The 19,223-nt window shown below is 26.8% G+C and overlaps 2 protein-coding genes across 3 annotated transcripts in view; one reads left to right on the forward strand and one right to left on the reverse strand.

Moving 5' to 3' along the window:
* Nucleotides 1–19,223, reverse strand: part of LOC127286916 (junctophilin-1-like) — a 65,441-nt gene that overhangs the window by 34,115 nt on the left and 12,103 nt on the right. For both annotated transcript variants that reach the window (XM_051313560.1, XM_051313561.1), the window contains exons 2-3: nucleotides 17,175–17,657; nucleotides 5,824–6,035 (exon numbers count right to left, since the gene is read on the reverse strand). In XM_051313560.1, the coding sequence (XP_051169517.1) occupies nucleotides 5,824–6,035; nucleotides 17,175–17,494 (532 nt within the window). In that variant the 5' untranslated portion in view covers nucleotides 17,495–17,657. The remainder of the gene's footprint in view (nucleotides 1–5,823; nucleotides 6,036–17,174; nucleotides 17,658–19,223) is intronic.
* LOC127286942 (uncharacterized) overlaps nucleotides 4,444–19,223 on the forward strand; it is a 184,018-nt gene continuing 169,238 nt past the window's right edge. Inside the window, exon 1 of the mRNA XM_051313610.1 lies at nucleotides 4,444–4,596. The gene's annotated coding sequence lies outside the window, so the exon portion shown is untranslated. The remainder of the gene's footprint in view (nucleotides 4,597–19,223) is intronic.

Raw genomic sequence — 19,223 nt, forward strand, 5'->3', positions numbered from 1 at the left:
ACCCACAAACGATTTTTCGACTAGACTGCGAAGGGGTTAAAAGAATTTTCATTTTGTCAAAACAACTCGAATAGAAATTTTGTCATGGTCCAAACCTGGGCCAAATCTTGCGTCCATAAAATTGGCATGAAATGCCTTGCCCGATTTGAGCCACAAGATGATGCCACTTTTTGACGCTTCCCAGGTCGGGACCATATTGGGTCAGGCGTTTTAAGACATTTTTGAGCCGAATATGGCAATTCCTACAAGGGAATATTAGAAAAAATTCTTTTCTAGCCGAATTTTCATTTGTTTCGATTTACATTTTACAAAATTCTCAAAATGACGTATTATGGCTATGGTAACGGTTGCTATGGTAACTGTTACCTTATGAAACTATAAGGCTTTCGGGCCTGAGCCACGAAACCCTAAAAAACTAAGAAAAATTTAAAATATCGAAAAATGGTTAAAAGTGTTTTTTTGTTTTATTGTGAACTACAGATTTTTATAAAAGTTTTATCATTTTAAAAGATCAATGAAATTTTTTTTCTCACAGATGACCTGGACTGATTCTTTAAATATTAATTCTGTAATATGTAATAACAATTCGGTTAAATGGAATTTCTGTTAAATAATTATTCGAACAATAAAAATTCGGCATAAAGTAAATTCTGTAATAGGTAATGAAATTCTAACAAATTAATTTTAGAGCTTATTCATGCGTCTCGTAAATTTACTCACCAATTAATCTGCTTCAAAGTAGCTTTAATATAAAGTTTGATAATTCTATTAACAAAGGTAACATTGGTATTTGTTAGTGGGTGTATCAAACTTTATTTTAAAACTAATTTATCGGTGAGCGAATTTACCCTACATAAAACCAAAATAACGCCATCTTATGGTATACATGCTTATATCGGAAATTTTTTCTGATCCCTTCAGATTTGATATACGTGGGTTTTACTGCAGTTTTAATATTATTTTAAATTAAAATAATACATTATTATAGAAAATTAAATTTTTTTTTGTAAATGTGAATTTTTGTATGAAAGAGCAATGACTCTTTATGTTTATTTTTTTCTTTAAATTAAAAATATTTAAAGAAACATTTTTAATAAAAATTTAATACTCTTGAAACCCACACCTATGTAATAAATGTAAATTTTCGTAATAAAATCGGAAGACGGATTCAATCAATGTGATTGAAAGCTCGAAGATAAGGTGATTGAAAGTTTATAAACATATAGATTTTACTATTAATATAACTATTTTTAACGAGTAAAAATGTGATAAATTTATGAAAGAAGCAGGAAAATGATAGTAGAAAATTGTAAGAGAAAAAATTTATATTTTTCAATAAGAAAAATAATTTTAATTAAGTTTTTATTTATAATTTATTGAAAAAATTATTGCACAAGATGCATTCATTTTGATATTATTTTTAACAAATCAATTTTTAATAAACAAGATCAATACATCAATTTTTAATTAAATTACACTTTTAAATTGTTATTAATTAATTCATTTTCATCAACATTCTAGAAAAATATCGATTTCATACATATAAATATAACAATTTTAATAAATATTAAACTTTTTGATTTATTATCAATGATCGTGAAAGCGTGTACTTTTGAAACAATTAGATCATCGTGAATAATTAATTTCAATGAAAAAGATAGTCAGAGAATGTAATTTATTTGAAAGGGATAAATGTCAAAAGATCGTATAATTAATTTCAAGGGAATAAATATTGCTAATGATTTTAATTAATTTTCATGGAGTAAATAGACAAAGATTATAATTAGTTTCTAAGAAATGAATATAGCCAACGAATATAGAGCAGAAAGAATATTGAGAAACGATCTTTGAGATGTAATAAAGAACCTTTATTTGGGAAAATTATATTTTAAAATCTACAGCTTTATGAAAAATTCGTACAATCTCAGGAAGTAATTTTATAAATTGGAATACAATAGAGTTTTTATTTTTTATATTTATATTTTTAGCTTATGGTTGTGACGACCAAAAATTTTATTGGGTCAATCAAAAAAAATTTTTTACAAATAGATGGTATCGGGGTACTATCGAGATAGTACCAGGTACCATATTTGATCTGACATATACGGACAGCTATCTAGATTCTATCAGTTACACTGAGAAAAAAAATTTAGTGTTTGCAACAAAATTGTTTGGTTAGGCAATTTTGGTTCTTGTAACCAAATTTTGGTTAGCTGAAACAAAGTCGTAGAGTTATCTCAACCAAACATTTGGTTAGGCCAACCAAATTATTTGGTTGAACATTTTTAAATTCCAACCAAAATTTGGTTGCGACAACCAAATAATTTTATTTGCTCTCAGTTTATAGCTTAAGAGAATTGTTAGTTTCAATCTCTCACAAGGATGGGTAGTCCAGTGGTCAGAACTCCCGACTTTCAGTTTTAAAGCAGGTTCGATCCCTGAAAAGATTTTTCAAAGTCCACAAATATTTCAATTGGATAAATATAAATTCAATGTCAAATTGATAATAAATAAATAATGAAATAAATAAAAGAGATAAAAAGAAAAGAGATAAGGTAGAATAAAATTTTTAATTTTACAAAAAAACTGTTTGTTTGATCAACCAAACATTTTTGTTGACCTAACAAAAAAAAATTTGGTTGAGCTAACCAAACATTTTTGTTATGCCAACAAAAAACACTCAACCAAATTTTTTGGTTGACTCAAATAACCAGTTTTGTTGCTTAAATACCAACAAAATTTTTTTGTTGGCCCAACCAAATTTTGGTTGCTCTGAATAAACATTTTTCTCAGTGTGTATACTATCTAGATTGTACGGAGTAACATCTTGATTAGTGGGTAGCATAACTATACTTTTTGTAACATCTTTGATAGTACCGAGTAGCATAATGTTGGTACCGGATAACATCTAATTTTTACCATATCATAATAAATTCTTACCATCTATTTCTCGCCGTGATTTAGAATATTACTTTTTCAATGTATCAATACGAGAATTTCTATGATTTAAAGAATTCTTATTTTATTTAAATAGATAATGGTTAAAAATCAAAATTTTATATAAAACGTTATGATACAGGCAGTAATTTTTTTTTTATTTATGCCAATAATGTTTTTATTCTTCCCAGAATAAAATAACACGATTAACGTTTTATAAGTTTTCAAACTTTTGAATGAAATTTTCTAAAGGCTTTTGACGTATACCCTCACTTTATGTATGTGACGCACAAGAAAAGTTGTATATCGAGTATATGAAAAAAAAAATTAAAGGAAATCTTTAGACACTATTTAATATATATATATATATATATATATAGCAACTCACACATATACGTGACTTACTAATTTTAGATCTCTAGTGTTGACATATGTTGTTACATGATGCAAACGTCATGATCTTTAACTGAATAACTGCGGTTACACGATTCATTGACCTATGGGGTTTCCAAAAGTAAAAATGAAACTGTCTTCATTATATTTTTACATTCAAAATGACTCAGTTCCTGTTTTTATATGCTCAAGACGACAATAAGGTTTCGACTGTTTTTCTAAATTTTTTTCAAAGACACATTTTTGTACATTATAAAAAATGAGTTCATTTTTATCTGCCATCGATTACGTTGTAGATCAAATATATATATATTGAGTTCAAGGTATATTGAAAATTATTTTCAGTCTAAAAATTTTCTGAAAACTAGAGAAATAAATAACTAATATAAAAATTGTAATATATAAGTTAAATTAAATTTTACATTAGAAAACGTGAATTACTTTAAAAATGGATTTTAACCGTTAAATTATTAAGGAAAATTTTTAAGTATTCCTTATGCTTTTAATTTAAGTTGTTATAGGAAAGTTAATGGACCATTAGCATTATGTCGATAACAGAAGCACTTCCCTTAATGAGCGTTTCATTCAAACTGTGCGAATAATATAAAATGATTATAACGCAGCGTAAACGTAATATTAATTTTCGCACAAGGACAAAAATATAAAAGGGAAGATTTGCGGTATGATTGTGATGGAAGGTCACATCTTGGATTTTCAGTAAATATATTCTCCTTAAGAGTTATTGCGCTTTTTGCTTCAACTATTCGTGATTCGGGTATTTTCAAATTTTTTGAGAAAACTAGGTCATGTGTATACTGCAATCATTACCATTACTGTTTATGTATGTTGGTGCTTTTCATAAAAATACAAATCCGTCGTTTCAAAAATTCGTCCTTTTTTAAAATATGCAAACAGTTGATGATGAATAGTTGAGAAATTATTCAGATAATATTATGAAATATAAAATAGAAAATGAATAATAAAAAATTTAGAAAAAGAATAAATTTCATATATATTTTTCGTATTTTTATAATTTTAATATTCCTCTTATATTTGAAATGTATATGTAAATTGTTTTATTTATTTATTTTCATCTGCTTTTCTTCATTTCAGGTATTTTTCTGTGTGTGTATGTGTTTTATTAGACTCGTTGGATGTATTACGTCTGAGAGAAAATTTGTTTGCTCTATACACGACTTTGGAGATCGAGGTCAGTAGCAGTAGTAGTTAGTTTCAAGAAACGGGAGAGGAGAAAATTTTTTCGCAGTGAGTTTTTGAATAATTTCTTTTCAAAATTGTTGTATTCTTTTTTTTTAAATTTAAATCAGACTTTTACAATAGAAACGATTTCAAATTTTTAGATGTCAAAATCAATATCATAATCTTAGTTTGAATTTAAAAAATAAATATATTGAATAGTTTAAATTCTACGAGCTTTTAAATCCAAATGCTCATGGTAAAATGACTTTTTTGTTTTGATAAAAAAGTTGATTTTTGTTTGAAAAGATTAAAATAGTACAAAAAGAATAGTGTTCTTTCATGTCTGGCATAAAGTAAAAAAAAGGAAAGTAACAAGTTTTTAAGACCTTTAGAATTGCTCACTGCATTTTGCGTTTAGTTGCGGTAAACTGAAGGGAAATGTTTGGATTTATATTCCACATATTCTTTGAAATGTGTAAGTTACTGTTGAGTTTACTTTGCAAGATAAAAAGTGAATCTTTACTTTTATTATACTGGATAATCCAGGAAATTTATTTTTAATTAAAACATAAATTTTCAAATTTAAGCTTGATACTTTTGTTTGAAAAATTAAAACATTATTTAGATTTATTCATATAAGTTTTGAATCAATTAATATAATGTTAAAATAATTTTATTAAAAAACATATTAAATAATTTTTTCCTCAAAAATAAAAATTTCTTCAGTGATTCCATAATTAAATATTCAAATATTAGGTGAAATAGTTAATAATTTAATAATTGAAAAACCGTCAATTGGAGCTATTTTGGTACACTATAGAGGCCCTTATGGTACACGCTAGATTTTAATTAATTTGTAAAATATTCATTTCAAAATGTTTAAATTTAGCTCTTTCTATAACTGTATATAGTTCGATATTTCTTCAACAAAATAATTAGAAGAATGTTATTATGTGAATTCGCTTTTAATAATCTGACAAAAATTATTAAAGAAAAAAAATCTATTTTTGGAAATTTGATCAGTGAAAATTATAAAACATATTTTTTACTTTATTCCATTAATTGATTAACAAAAATAAATTTTGTATCATAATAGCTTCAATTGCGAGGCCATTATGGTACAAACTTTGAGTTTACATAACTGAGATTAAAAAAAATTTTATTAATAAAACGTACAGAGAACCTTTAAAAGGATGTCCATAACTATAAAAATTGTGATTTTTCTACGATATTGAGAGTATAATTGTTTTTGAATTATTAAATGAAAAATTGAAATATTGATTTTCAACTCACCTCCGTCTGCATATGTTTCGGAACCATATCCATCTTGTAAACCCTGGGCCCAAGTTCCTTCGTACCTTGCAGTAGAAGTCGTAGATTGTCTCACTCCATAGCGTCCTTTATAACCATTCGTCCATTCTCCACGGTAAAGCCAACGTCCACGGGTCTCCATTCCAAGACCGTGTCGTTTGCCATTTTGCCATTGTCCCTCGTAAAAGGAACCACTGTAATAAAATATACATAAAATCAGTTTAGAATTATTTTCATTTTTAAGTATTTTTATAAAGAAAGAAAAAAAAATTTTTACTGTCATATAACTAAGGAAAAGTTTATATGAGTTATTGTATATAATGAGGGATAATTAAAATTTCGTATATAGATACTAGTATCATAAATGTATAGTTATTTTGTCGATTAAAATCTATGTGGATCATAAATGGATATTGTTGAAAGTCGGCTGACTACACTCATACCTCTTTCACTTGATCTATAACTACTTCGTGTACATGAAAAGGAAGAGTATAATGCACTGGAGTACACAAAGAGGTTATCGACTACCAGACAAATACTTCAAAGTCTCGTAACCCTATTTAATAAACATGTATTCACATAATAGAAAATATGTTTGATAAACATTTACGACTACTATTTAGAGGTTTAATATCCTCGAAATTGGAGTTTGTGAAATATTCCCTCATTTTATTCAGCAATTAATTTATTACAATTTTAATTAGGCGTGATAACCTCACTAAATATATGACTGACAAGTTTGCTTAATCACTATTTATAAGCTTCTAGATTTTAAAATTAAAATTTTAAATCAATCATTAAAAATAAACTGAACCAAAATAAATCTATAAATTAAACCATTGGAGCTCTATTGTTTCAGTAATTGATCAATTCTATGGGATGTGTTCACAAGAATTTTTTATGATTGGTGCAATTTTATTAAAACCTTAAGAATATGTTCCTCTATTTCTACAGAATGAAAGCCTACAAAAACTTATTCAAATTTTTTTGAGATATCTCTAATTCAAAATTTATGTTATTTAAAAAAAAACCATGTAAGTTTTTTTTTTGTCATCCAAATGAGATCAATTTTTTTAAAATTTATCACACAAAGATGCTATTTTAAGAAAAAAATAGTACATGAAAAAAAAAAATTTTGAATTCATTTTTCGAAAAAACTACCTCTTCGAATTAAAATGATTCTTATCCAAAGATTATAATTGCAAATTTTTAATAATTATTTGACATAGAAACGTTTATATTTACGAAATTCAAAAACGAATTTAATCCAAAAAAATTGATTACTTTAATCTTTTATAATATTAATCTGCAACGCTTTTTAATACCTTACAGTTTTCTGTGTATAAAAAATAGTATTGCCACATATTTTTATTTTATAAAATTATAGTAGATAATAATAGTAATAATAATAATAATAATATAATAATAATCCAGTGTATTTTTATAAAAATTTTAAGTTTAATTTACATTTGATTGCTAGGTGGTCACTTCTAAAAAAAATTTTCTAATTTTTTTTAAGACATTTTTCTAACAAACTTAAAGTAATACATTTTTAATAGTATAATATTTTTAACATTATCTTACTTTCACTCAAAAATTTTAATACTTAACTGTCGCAGCAAACTTTCTTGACAGCTAAGCAAATTTATTTGCTGGTCCTATATTGTAAACGTGATTTGATGTGTCAGCAAATAGTTCGCTGCAATAGCAAACTTTTTCTATGCGTGTATAGGTTTTTTCAAATTCGCCGCCTTCCATGACATTTTAGCATAAAAATAGTTATTATAAAAAAGAAAGTGTGTAAAATTCTAAGTAATTTGATAAAAAATTAACCCTGTAGCACAAAAATTGACCGAGATATAGCTTCTGCAAAAAACTCATTTGTTTCGAGATTTTTGTCAAAAACCGGTATTTTTCAGTTTTTCCTATATAGCTTTAAAACTAATGATTTTTTGATAAAATGACCAACAGGAAAGTTAAAGCTGACTAAATTCATGACAATTTACAAAAAAAGAACAATGTAATAGCTTTAATAGTTTCTGAGATACAGTCTTTTAAAGTTGACCCTTTTGAGGTATTACATCTCATTTTATTACTATTGCGTATGTAAAATCTCAAAAGGGTTAATTTTGAGAGACTGTATCTCGGAAACCATTAGAGCTATTACATTATTCTTTTTTACAAATTGTCAGGAATTTAGTCGCAGCTTTAACTTTCCTGTTGGTCATTTTATCAAAAAATCATTAGTTTTAAAACTATATCACAGAAAAAACGCTGGGTAAATTTTGTTGCGGGTAATTTTAACTAATGCTAATTCACATAGACGGTGGCGCCCTCAACTAGGATAAAATTTGTTGCAGGTAATTTTTATACCGATTTTGGGGTAAAAATTCTACTTTTTTTCGTGTGATAGGAAAAACTGAAAAATACCGGTTTTTGACTAAAATCTCGAAACAAATGAGTTTTTTGCAGAAGCTATATCTCGGTCAATTTTTGAGCTACAGGATTCATTTTTTTATCAAATGACTTAGAATTTTACACACTTTCTTTTTTATAATAACTATTTTTATGCTAAAATGTCATGGAAGGCGGCAATTGGAAAAAAAACTAATTTTTTGCACCTATCTCTTAAAAAATTTTTATGTTCCGCTAGGAGTTCGAAGTACCAAATTTAGGTACTTTATTTTTATCCCAAAATGAAGGGTTTAAGCAAAAAAATTGAGGTCCTGAGTTAAAACATCTAAAAATGCTAATTTGACTGGACTAGTAGTGCAGTGGTTGTTAGCGTGTTGATTTCGAACTTGGGTGCTTATACGAATGACAAAAAACTATTTGTATAATTTCAATTCGAACTTACTTAGAAAAAATTCATTGGTGAATTTAAATTTATTAGAAAAAAAAATCTTCGAGTTTCAAATTTGTTAGGAAAAATAATTAGAGAAAAATTGAAAATATTTTTTAGATGAAGTGTTTCTCAATAATTTAATTAGAGAGTTATTTGAATAATTTTTTATTATTAATTTTAATATTTGATCTTTGACTTTATGAGAATATAATGTACGATGTCTTCGGTTTAGACTGAAAATTTTTTTTTTTTAAAACATTTAGCTTTTTTTCTTATATTATTATTCCTTCATGAATCATAAACTTAGCGTTGTCTCCTGAAATCTTTACAAGAGACACTCTTACCTATATGTGTATATGGCATCGCGACTATATGAAAATGAAAAATAAATAAAACTCTCTTTGAAGAAAAACGATTTTTGAACATTTAACAGATTTCTCCTCATTAAATCAAAAAAGCGAAACGTATTTCGTTTCCGTGACAAAAACGATAATATCCTATAATACTAACGGTAAATTTCATGTTTGCGTATCAGGAATAATCATCAAATATAATACTTTTATATATGTATATAAACTCAATTGCTCCATTTTAAAATTGATATTTCTTTTTAATTTTCCGTGAAATAGTTTTTTAAAATCTAATCAAATAGCCGTTTTTACAATCAAGCTTTTTATATATATATATATATAATAAATAAATTGTAAAGCCCGCGACATGACAGTTCATTAACTTATTAGACATCATCGATTTTATCCGCGATCAACCTTGAAAATTGCGCAAAGTTCAAGAGCAATTTCAGGATTACTGCGCGCGATGCTAAATCTTCATTTATATAATATTATAACATATGTGTATTATATGATATGGCTTGTCATTCTTCAGATGTCTAATTATCCAATGTCTTATAATCATATCCATAGGAAAAAATCCTTATGACCTTGAACTATTATGTGTCACGGCAGAAATCCCTCTAACCCGGGCTTGTTGTCCTTGCACTGAATGACCTACTTTCAGGATAGCAAGAGTCTCCCGCGTGTTCCAGGTATATACCGGTATACGTGTCAAGGTCTTTCACTCATCTCAAATCGGCGGCACCCTCCCTCAAATCAACTCGACGAAGCGAAAAAAAGAAAAAAGAAATTACAACACGTGTGCGTCCGGTGTTACGCAAACTGTCACTCTGGAATCCCATAAACATTCTTCAAGGCCAAGGGTTACAAACCCTATCCACTTTATTATTTCTTTAGACGTTAAAAAATCTTTTCACTTTATTCCAATACTCACAAAATCAGGACAAAAAAAAAGGTTTTTCCTTCAATAGATAAAAAAAATAATTCCTCCATTCAATTTTCCTCCAAACAATACACGTGTATTATTATTGTTTTCTTTTAAATATTACTACAGGAACTACTATTATCTGTTATAAAATATATTTTTCTCTAAAATATTATATAATATAAAATTTCTAAGGAAATTTTAATTGACTTCAAAAAACTTTATTGTTTTTGTTAACCCTTTGCACCAGAGTTGCTTTCAGGCAATATGAATATTTTGTTGTTATTTTCTGCATATAAGTTCCTTGATTTTTGAAACTAAATTTTGGAAAAATATTTTTCATTCAGTCTAGTAAATTTCTAATTCCAAACTCTTGTTTTGAGACAAAAAACTTTAATTAGTTTCGCTGAAAAACTTGTTTAAAAATCAAAAATCGTGAGATTTTTTAAGAAAAAATTTGGTCCTCAATAAAAGGTTAATAAATTTTATGAACGTATGAAACAAAAATTAAAAATCGTTTTTGTACACGGAGAGAAGAGATTTAGTCTATTCTACTAAACACGTTTAGTCCAGATTCTACTAAACAGCGTAGTCAGAGGGACTACTATAGTTCTGACACACAAAAAAATTTACCGACAGAATAAAAATTCACAAATCTGATTGGTTGTCCACAATTAACCAGATTGCGGACAACCAATCAGATTTCTACATTTCGTTTCTGTCGGTAAATTTTTTTCTATCGATAATCGTGTAAATTTTTTTACTAAACAGTATCGTTCATTTAACTGAATGTTTAGTCCGTCCAAAATGAACGATACTGTTTAGTAGATTTAACTGAGATAGTAGTAAGATCTACTACGCCCTTCTCTCCGTGTATACACTAAAAAAAATGTATTTGATTTCAAATAATAATCGGTTATTTGTCTATTATCAAATAAATATTGAAACAAATAATTTTTGTTTGAATGGACCAATAATTTCTGTATTTGAAAGAAATACCATTTAATTGACTCAAATAATAATAATTTTTTAATATAAATATAAATATTTATTTGATAATAGACAAGTAAAAAATTAATATTTGAATCAAATAAATTTTATTTTCAGCATATGTTGTTTGAGAAGAAATGATTTTTAATACTTCCGTTTGAATAAAAATTTTGACTATTTTTCTTTTGATTTTTTTTCTTCAATGAAAAATGTATTGATCTTGATCCAGAGTCAAAAGTACACAGCTGGAACATTCATAGATGGTTTTATACGCTAACAGCTTTTTGACATACGAATGTCAGGAGGCTGTTGATGCTAAAACGATACACACTATATATATATATATATACACGAATATCTTTTTTGGATATTTCGCTTTGTATCTAATTAGGGAAACGAGGCGAGAACAGCCACATAACGTGAACCTTTTCTAAACTCGTTGGAAGTTAAAAATATATCAAAGGAAACGATATACGTGAGCGAGAGATCTCTGTGTCCCCTTCAGAAAAGATTTACGGGAGCATTTGTAGTTTACATATTAATTGCAATGTAATATATATAGCACAACTAGGACGTTGATTGTCCTATCACACGATATACATTTTTTTTTAAAAAAATCAATATATATATATATATATATATATATATATATATATATATATATATATATATATTGAACCCTTCAACTCAATCTAAATGAAAATCAATGTATTAACATTTCCTGATTAAATTTATTATATAGAAGGTGAACTTTATTTCTGTAATGATTCTTTAAACTTTTGATACAATAGGTAACTAAATGTCGCGCTTGGAAAATAATTTTGGAATCCATGAATATGTTCCCTGAAAATTTTTATTTATAATTTGATTTATTTTTAATTTAATATATGGATATATTATATAACAAAAATCAAATTCTACCGCTGCCACAATTTTTAAAGAAATATTTTTTTGATTGAAAAATTCTATGAATTCCTCTAGTTTTGTTAAAGATAAATTTTGCAAAATATATACTAATTAAATTTCTAAATAAATAAAAATAGAAATGTTTATTTAACGAATTATTTATTATTTTCTTCATAATATATTCTAATTATATAAATTCAAACTAATGAGATTTAGGAAAAACTCATGTTGAAATTTTTGATTCAAATTAATGAAAATTTTTCTTTCTATACACACCGAAAAAATGTAACTCTAAATTTAAGAATATCTTTTTGTCGCGCCTATGTAGGTATATTTCCCATGGATTTTATTTTTAAAGTTAGAATGTAATGCATGTAAAAACAATAAAGTAGATTTTTAAAAAATATTAGAAATCATAAAAATACAAAATCTATACGGGTGATCCTCCGCAAGCACACAATTTAATGTCTCTAGTACTTTTTAAGAAATTAATTGAGCATAATGCAATGAATTCAACGAGAAAAACTAATTTCTATGTTCAAAAAGAAAAGCCAATAGTCATTTTCATTTAAAATTTTTTAACTACTTGCATATAGGGAATCACACACAGAAAAAAACTAAACTCAGAATGTGCCTTCTACTCTCTAAATCTGAATTAGTAAAAATGTTTACTAATTCACAGTTTTCCTAAAAGTATCAAATTGAGACCAAAAATTGCATCAAATCTTTGCAACGTTTTGATGCACATAAGTTATATCAAAAAGAGATCGTTTTGTGTATCATTTTTAAAAATGATACACGAAACGGTCTCATTTTTTGATGCAAAAAATTTAATCAATTTATATCAATCATGGCCGAATTGAATCGACTCAAAATTAAACGAATTTTTTTCAGATATTTTGGCAATAGTACGATTGCGGAGACCATTTCACTATTTAATTTGAAAATGAAAATAACAGAAAATCAAAGACAATGTGCAATTCGATAATTAAAAAGTGACAGCTTATAAACATAACCTGAAATGCATGAGAAAAAATTTGTCGATAAAATCAATATAGCCGAGCTTTTTAGAAGGTAGATGGCAGCACTCATCTATTCTCTTTCTTTAAATTTTTTCAGAATCCTTTTTATAAAAAGCAAAACTGCCATCTACCTTCTAAAAAGCTCGGCTATATTGATTTTATCGACAAATTTTTTCTCATGCATTTTAGGTTATGTTTATAAGCTGTCACTTTTTAATTATCGAATTGCACATTGTCTTTGATTATCTGTTATTTTCATTTTCAAATTAAATAATGAAATGGTCTCCGCAATTGTACTATTACCAAAATATCTGAAAAAAATTCGTTTAATTTTGAGTCGATTCAATTCGGCCATGATTGATATAAATTGATTAAATTTTTTGCATCAAAAAATGAGACCGTTTCGTGTATCATTTCTAAAAATGATACACAAAGCGATCTCTTTTTGATATAACTTATGTGCGTCAAAACGTTGCAATAGAAAAAGATACAACCAAGTTTACTGTGTTTGAATTAGTGACTCACTTTTTGCTTCTGAATTAGTAAAATTTTACTAATTATTAGTAACTTTTACTAACAATTAGTAAAATTTAACTTATTCTAAAGCAAAAAGTGAGTCACTAATTTAAATTAGTAAAAATTTTTACTAATTTAGATTTAGAGAGTAGGCGGCTCATTTTAAGTTGCAACAAAAATGAGACTAGGTTTTTTCTGTGCGCAGAATCGTCTTGGTGCGGCCTTCATATATTTCGCAAAAAAATTAATAATTATTTATATTTTACGTCAACTAAAGTGTAGTAGTATTGGTTCAGTGAAAATAAATGACTTGAATATGAAACAAAATGAAAATCGCTAATAAATTGTTTGAAAAATCAGTTTTTCTTATGCGTCATGGTATGGTCTTAGCGTCTTCATTAAAACGTGTGTGTTATTCAGTGGGAATAAAATTATGAATATTTTGTCCGTCCCACCACGGATATTTCATTCATGACCACTAACCTTGAAGATTATAATTTAATTTTTGTTAAATTGTAAAAAAAAAAATTTTTTAATAATAGCAAATAACTAAATTGTGCGCTACGCGGACAATCATCCATACATAATACAATAAATATAAATTGCACGAATATTTTCTGAAAATTGAAATGGAATTTTAGAGAGAATAAATACATTGTTTAATATGTAATTATATTAAAATTTGAAAACTATATTCGTGTTCTAATTTCAGAAATATTTTCCGAATACCATAATAATTAATATTTCAAAATACCAGTGAAATGTTAATATAATATTATTCAATTCTGTGGTTCGTATTAAGGAAAAAGTTTTTTTTTTAAAGTATGTATTGCATAAAAAATTAAGTTTAAATTCATACAATAATTTTAAAAAATTTTAAATAATTAAAAACATTTTTCCTTAATAGGTATATGCACGTTATTTTACTTCCACGTGGCTCAAAAGCTAGTAATATATAAACATAATAACTTGTTGCTTATGTTTATTAAAATTTATGCATCCTCATAGAAAAAAATTATTTTTAATACAATATTCTTCATTTAGGTACTCATAAATCATTTAATTAATTTCTAATTATTTAGTATGAGAAAGTAAAAAAAAATTTAATTCTTTTACAGCATGTGATTGTTAGTTTGCGTGATATATTGCAGCAATGTCAACTTTTCGACCACTTTTCGCGTAAAATACTGAATGGATTAAGATGATATTTTATAGAAAAGTTTAAATTATGATGATGAAGGGCTGTGATTTGCAATCATCACAACTAAATCCGTACAAAATTATAGAAGAAAATTGGTCGAATAATTAACATTGTGGAGATCACGTGACCTAACAATCACATGCTGTTAAAGAATAAAAATTTTGCAAATTTATAGAAAAAAAATCAAAAATTTAAATTTTTTCAAAAACAAAAAATTGCTATTAATTTTACAAATTTATATTAAAATATGTATTCAAAATATTCAAATACTTAAATAAATTCTTATTTCAAGCTAAAATAGTATTTACATCGAAAAGTTTTCCAAAAATTACAAATTTCAAAATAGTGATAAAAAAATGAAAAATAAACAATTTAAATTTTAAAATCTCTCCATACAATAATTCTTGATTGTATGTGATTGTTAGGTCCGTTGTTAATTAATTAATTAATTTTTGCATTTACCCCACCTAGCCCTAATCTATATTTTTGGAAAATTGTCGAGACTTCAAAGATAAAGCATGCTCTATAAGGAAGCAATAAATATAATGTGAATTTTTTTTTTTGCATAAAAGTGTAACAATCCTGAAATGGGAAACCACAGAAAAAAATTGGTGTGATTTTTGGAGACGCATGAATAAGCACTAAAGTTAATTTTTTAAAATTGCGTTTTTAATAGAATTTTATTCTGTACAATATTATTTTCGCACAATGGTAATTTAAAAGAATTTTAATTTTACAAAAAATGCAAATGATCGAAAATCAATTGAACAAAACTATTTTGGTCCGATTTTTAAATTTGACCAATCAGAAATTATCACAAAAATTGTGATTGGTATAATTAAAATTCTGTACTATTGATTTCTGCAAAATTAAAATTCTTTTAAATTACTATTCTGCAAAAATAATATATTTAAAAAAATAAAATTTTATTAAATCCTAATTTTAAAAAATTAACTTTAGTGCTTATTCATGCGTCCCAATTTTTGTTGGGGGTAATTTTGTCTAATGCTAAAGCGTATATAAGGTAAATGTCCCAATTTGTGACCATGTCCCAATTTGTGTCCACTTGCACATTTATGCACGAAATAAAATAAAAAACAATTTAGAAAAATATTCAAAAAAATATTTTTTGAATATTACATTATATATCTTTCGTGTAGATTTGCATTTATGGTCTTAGTATTCTTTAATAATTATAAATTAAATTTTGAAAATTTGCACTGCCGCCCTCTCTGCCAAAACGAGGAAAGTATGACGCCATCTTATAAAGGTTGTCATTAGACAGGTTAACAGAATGTTGTTAGCACAGGATAATTAACGTCTAATATTGAATTAAATTGTTAAATAAATAATTCAAAATAATATAGTTTTACTGTTTGGAGGTTTTTGTTCATGCAAAGGTAAGTTAATTTTTATGTATACCTAAAAATACAAATACGTACACTAAAATGAGAATGATCCTATTTGTGTTTACATACAATAACACAACTTTAATTAAAGAAATTATTACATTTTTCTGAAAAATACTTCATTTATTAATTCTATAACTCTTAATTTTGAAAATTATTGTGAGAGTTTTTATATTTTAACCTAAAATTATTTAAATATGTGAAAAATGTGACAGTGTAAGAACATCGAGTATTTTTTAAAGACACTAATTAGGACAAAGCATATTTTTATGTTTGTGTACCAAATAGTGAACATCTATTTCCTTTAGTTACCCGAGGCGAAATTTGAATCCTCTTTAGCTTCCCTTAGAACCTAAATAGGCCCTCTTTACGATCTTGTAGACTCTTGTAGGCCCTCCATTGAATCCAAACGTGGAAGAAAGGTAAATTTGCGACTAGTTGAGAAAGCTAAAGAGGGTCTAGTTCGATTAAAAAAGTACAAAAAAATGCAAAAAAAAACTCTTTTAATTATTTTGATTATAGCAAAATGAATTAGAGCAATTTCAAAATTTTCAATATTTTAATCAATTTTTAGACCCTACTTTAAATCCAAACGTGGAAGAAAGGGAAATTTGCGACTAGTTGAGGAAGCTAAAGAGGGTCTGTTTAACTCTACTTTACTCCTTGTAAATTAGGGCTTAAATTTCGCCTCGGGTACTTATTTATTTACTCAGACTGTGAAATACACTAATTTAATTTATCACATTAATATTCCATATTTAGTATTAATTTAAGTATTATAAAATTATTAAAAGAATGAAATAACAATTACTTTTATATTTTGCATTTCTTGACACAAATATGGCTGCTGAGTACTAATTGATACACCTCAGGTCACAAATAGGGGCAACCTAAAATTCGTCGGACACAAATTGGTACAATAACATCACTTTAAAAAAAAAGAAAATTTAAAATATTTTGATAATAATACTCAAATAAAAATTATTTTCTGCTCAAGAAATGATTACCTTTATATTAATGTGAAAAATTATCTCCATGGAAAAATATAAATCGAGTTTTTTCTTTATTAACTAAAGTTAAATTCTTAGTAGGACACTAATTGGGACATTTACCTTAATAAAACTTTGTTTTTTTAAAAGTAATGAAAGAAAAATAAAGAAACAAACCTGGGCCATGTATAAACACCGGAGACCTCGAATCCGTAGTGCCAGCTTCCGGAATAGGCTCCTTGACCTTTGGGACCAGTGCAAACGCCGTGACCATGAGCTTTGCCGTCCTCCCAACCACCGCAGAAGGTGCCGCCGTCGTCGAAGTCGAATCTGCCACCGTTGACTTGTGCCCTGTTGGGGCCCATTGCCGTGGCGGTTCCCGTTGCCCCGGCTTGACCGGGGCTGCTCATTCCGACCGCTTGGGGCAATTGGGCCCCGCCGGCAACGCCATTTGGCGCGCCTGACGGTTGCTGCTGGCCATGGGGCTGTTGCTGCATTTTCTAATCGCTCGATCGCACGGAGCAGCAATCCGTTTCGAGCGCCTTTCGTCCACTCTGCCGTGCGTCTCGTTGTTCTGCTCGTCAGCAGCGCCCGGTATTGCCCGGACGCTTTTCCATTCTCCTTCCCGTTGTTCTTCGGGGCCTCACGAGCTCCGAGTTCCTAAAATATTCCACACACTATTCTTTCAATGTTCACCATATTTTTTCATTGCAAATTTTGATTTCGGTCCTCTTATTCACTATTTATAGTATACTATTTTCACCTGATTGAAAATTATAAATTCATTTTGGTTTATATTCACGGAAAAATTTTTGGTTCATCAGATGCGCAATCTACAGTAGAACTATTGTAATATGGATTAAGGGCAACTATTATCCTGATTTGGTGCTATTTAGAAGCACTGTAGGGGACATAGGTTGCACCAAACCGGGATAACTGATGTACGCTTTTAAAGTACAAAATTTTTTTTAACTAACCAGTACAACCGGTGCACCAAAATTTTTTCCGTGTTTGAGACAATTTTTTTTTGACTCATTCTCTGTTGAATTTGTTTTGTTAGATTAATTTGAGATTTTATTTTTAACATATTTTCAAAATCAAGAGAGTTTATGGAATATTTATTAAGCAGCTTACTTATTTAAAGATTTAGAGTCTTTTTTACAGATTTATCTATTGTTCTAATGTATTCTTATACAGTAAACTATGAGGTATTAAGAAGCATTGTAAATTAAATTAATATCATAATACATTAAAATAATCTATCTTTTGGATTACATTTGTTTTCAATTTTGTAAAAATAAACATTTCTAAGTTTATTTTTTGAATGATTGCAATTTTTAATGTGCCTAAAGATCTGAACGTTCAAATAAACAAAAAATTTGTTTACTCCTTTTTAATTTCAAATTTTATTATAATGTAATTGCTTTCTGTATTAAAAATAAATTAATAATTTATTAAATTTTCTTTCTTATTTTTCATTGCTGTAATTTTTAAATAATTTATAAATCAAAACAATTATTTCGTTCATTTGAACGCTCAGAACTACTGGTATACATAATTTTTAATCTTTATTTTAATCTTCGATAGATTAAAGCATTGCAACTCTCATTTTAATTCATTTTTGGTATTAAAATAATACCTCACAATTTATTGTGCTTTGACTTTGGAATAATTATTTTTGTTTTTTTAAATTTATGCACTGGAAAAAATTATTTGAATATCAAAAAAAACTGAGCCAAATAATTTTTATTTAAATCCATCAATCTTTATTGTTTACAATATATATGTCAACAATGATTTCTATAATTTTGAAAAAAATATCATTTAATTAATTAAACAATAATTATTATTTAATAAAAATAAATATTTATTTGAGAATAATGAATTATATATAAATAAAATATAATTTACTTTCAGTGTGTCAATTTTATTTTACTATAAATTTACAGTTATAATATTTATTTATAGTCACAACAGTGGAAATTTTAGTTTGTTTTCAGATTTAATGTTTATATATATTTACTTGTCGTTTCTGTTATTCTCAAATTTAATTAATTAAATGACGTAGATTTTTAGTCACCTTTTGAATTTACTTTTTATTCAAAAATATTTCAGAAATTTATTTCTAAACTGAGCTAATAGTTTCTGTATTCATTTATTTCTTTCGGTTTCACTATATATATATTATGTATATATGTTTCTTTTCTTGAATATTATGATATACTT

This window comes from Leptopilina boulardi, unplaced genomic scaffold, assembly GCF_019393585.1.
Source record: "Leptopilina boulardi isolate dan_hultmark-lab unplaced genomic scaffold, ZJU_Lbou_2.1 LbouV2_366, whole genome shotgun sequence".
Classification (NCBI taxonomy): domain Eukaryota; kingdom Metazoa; phylum Arthropoda; class Insecta; order Hymenoptera; family Figitidae; genus Leptopilina; species Leptopilina boulardi.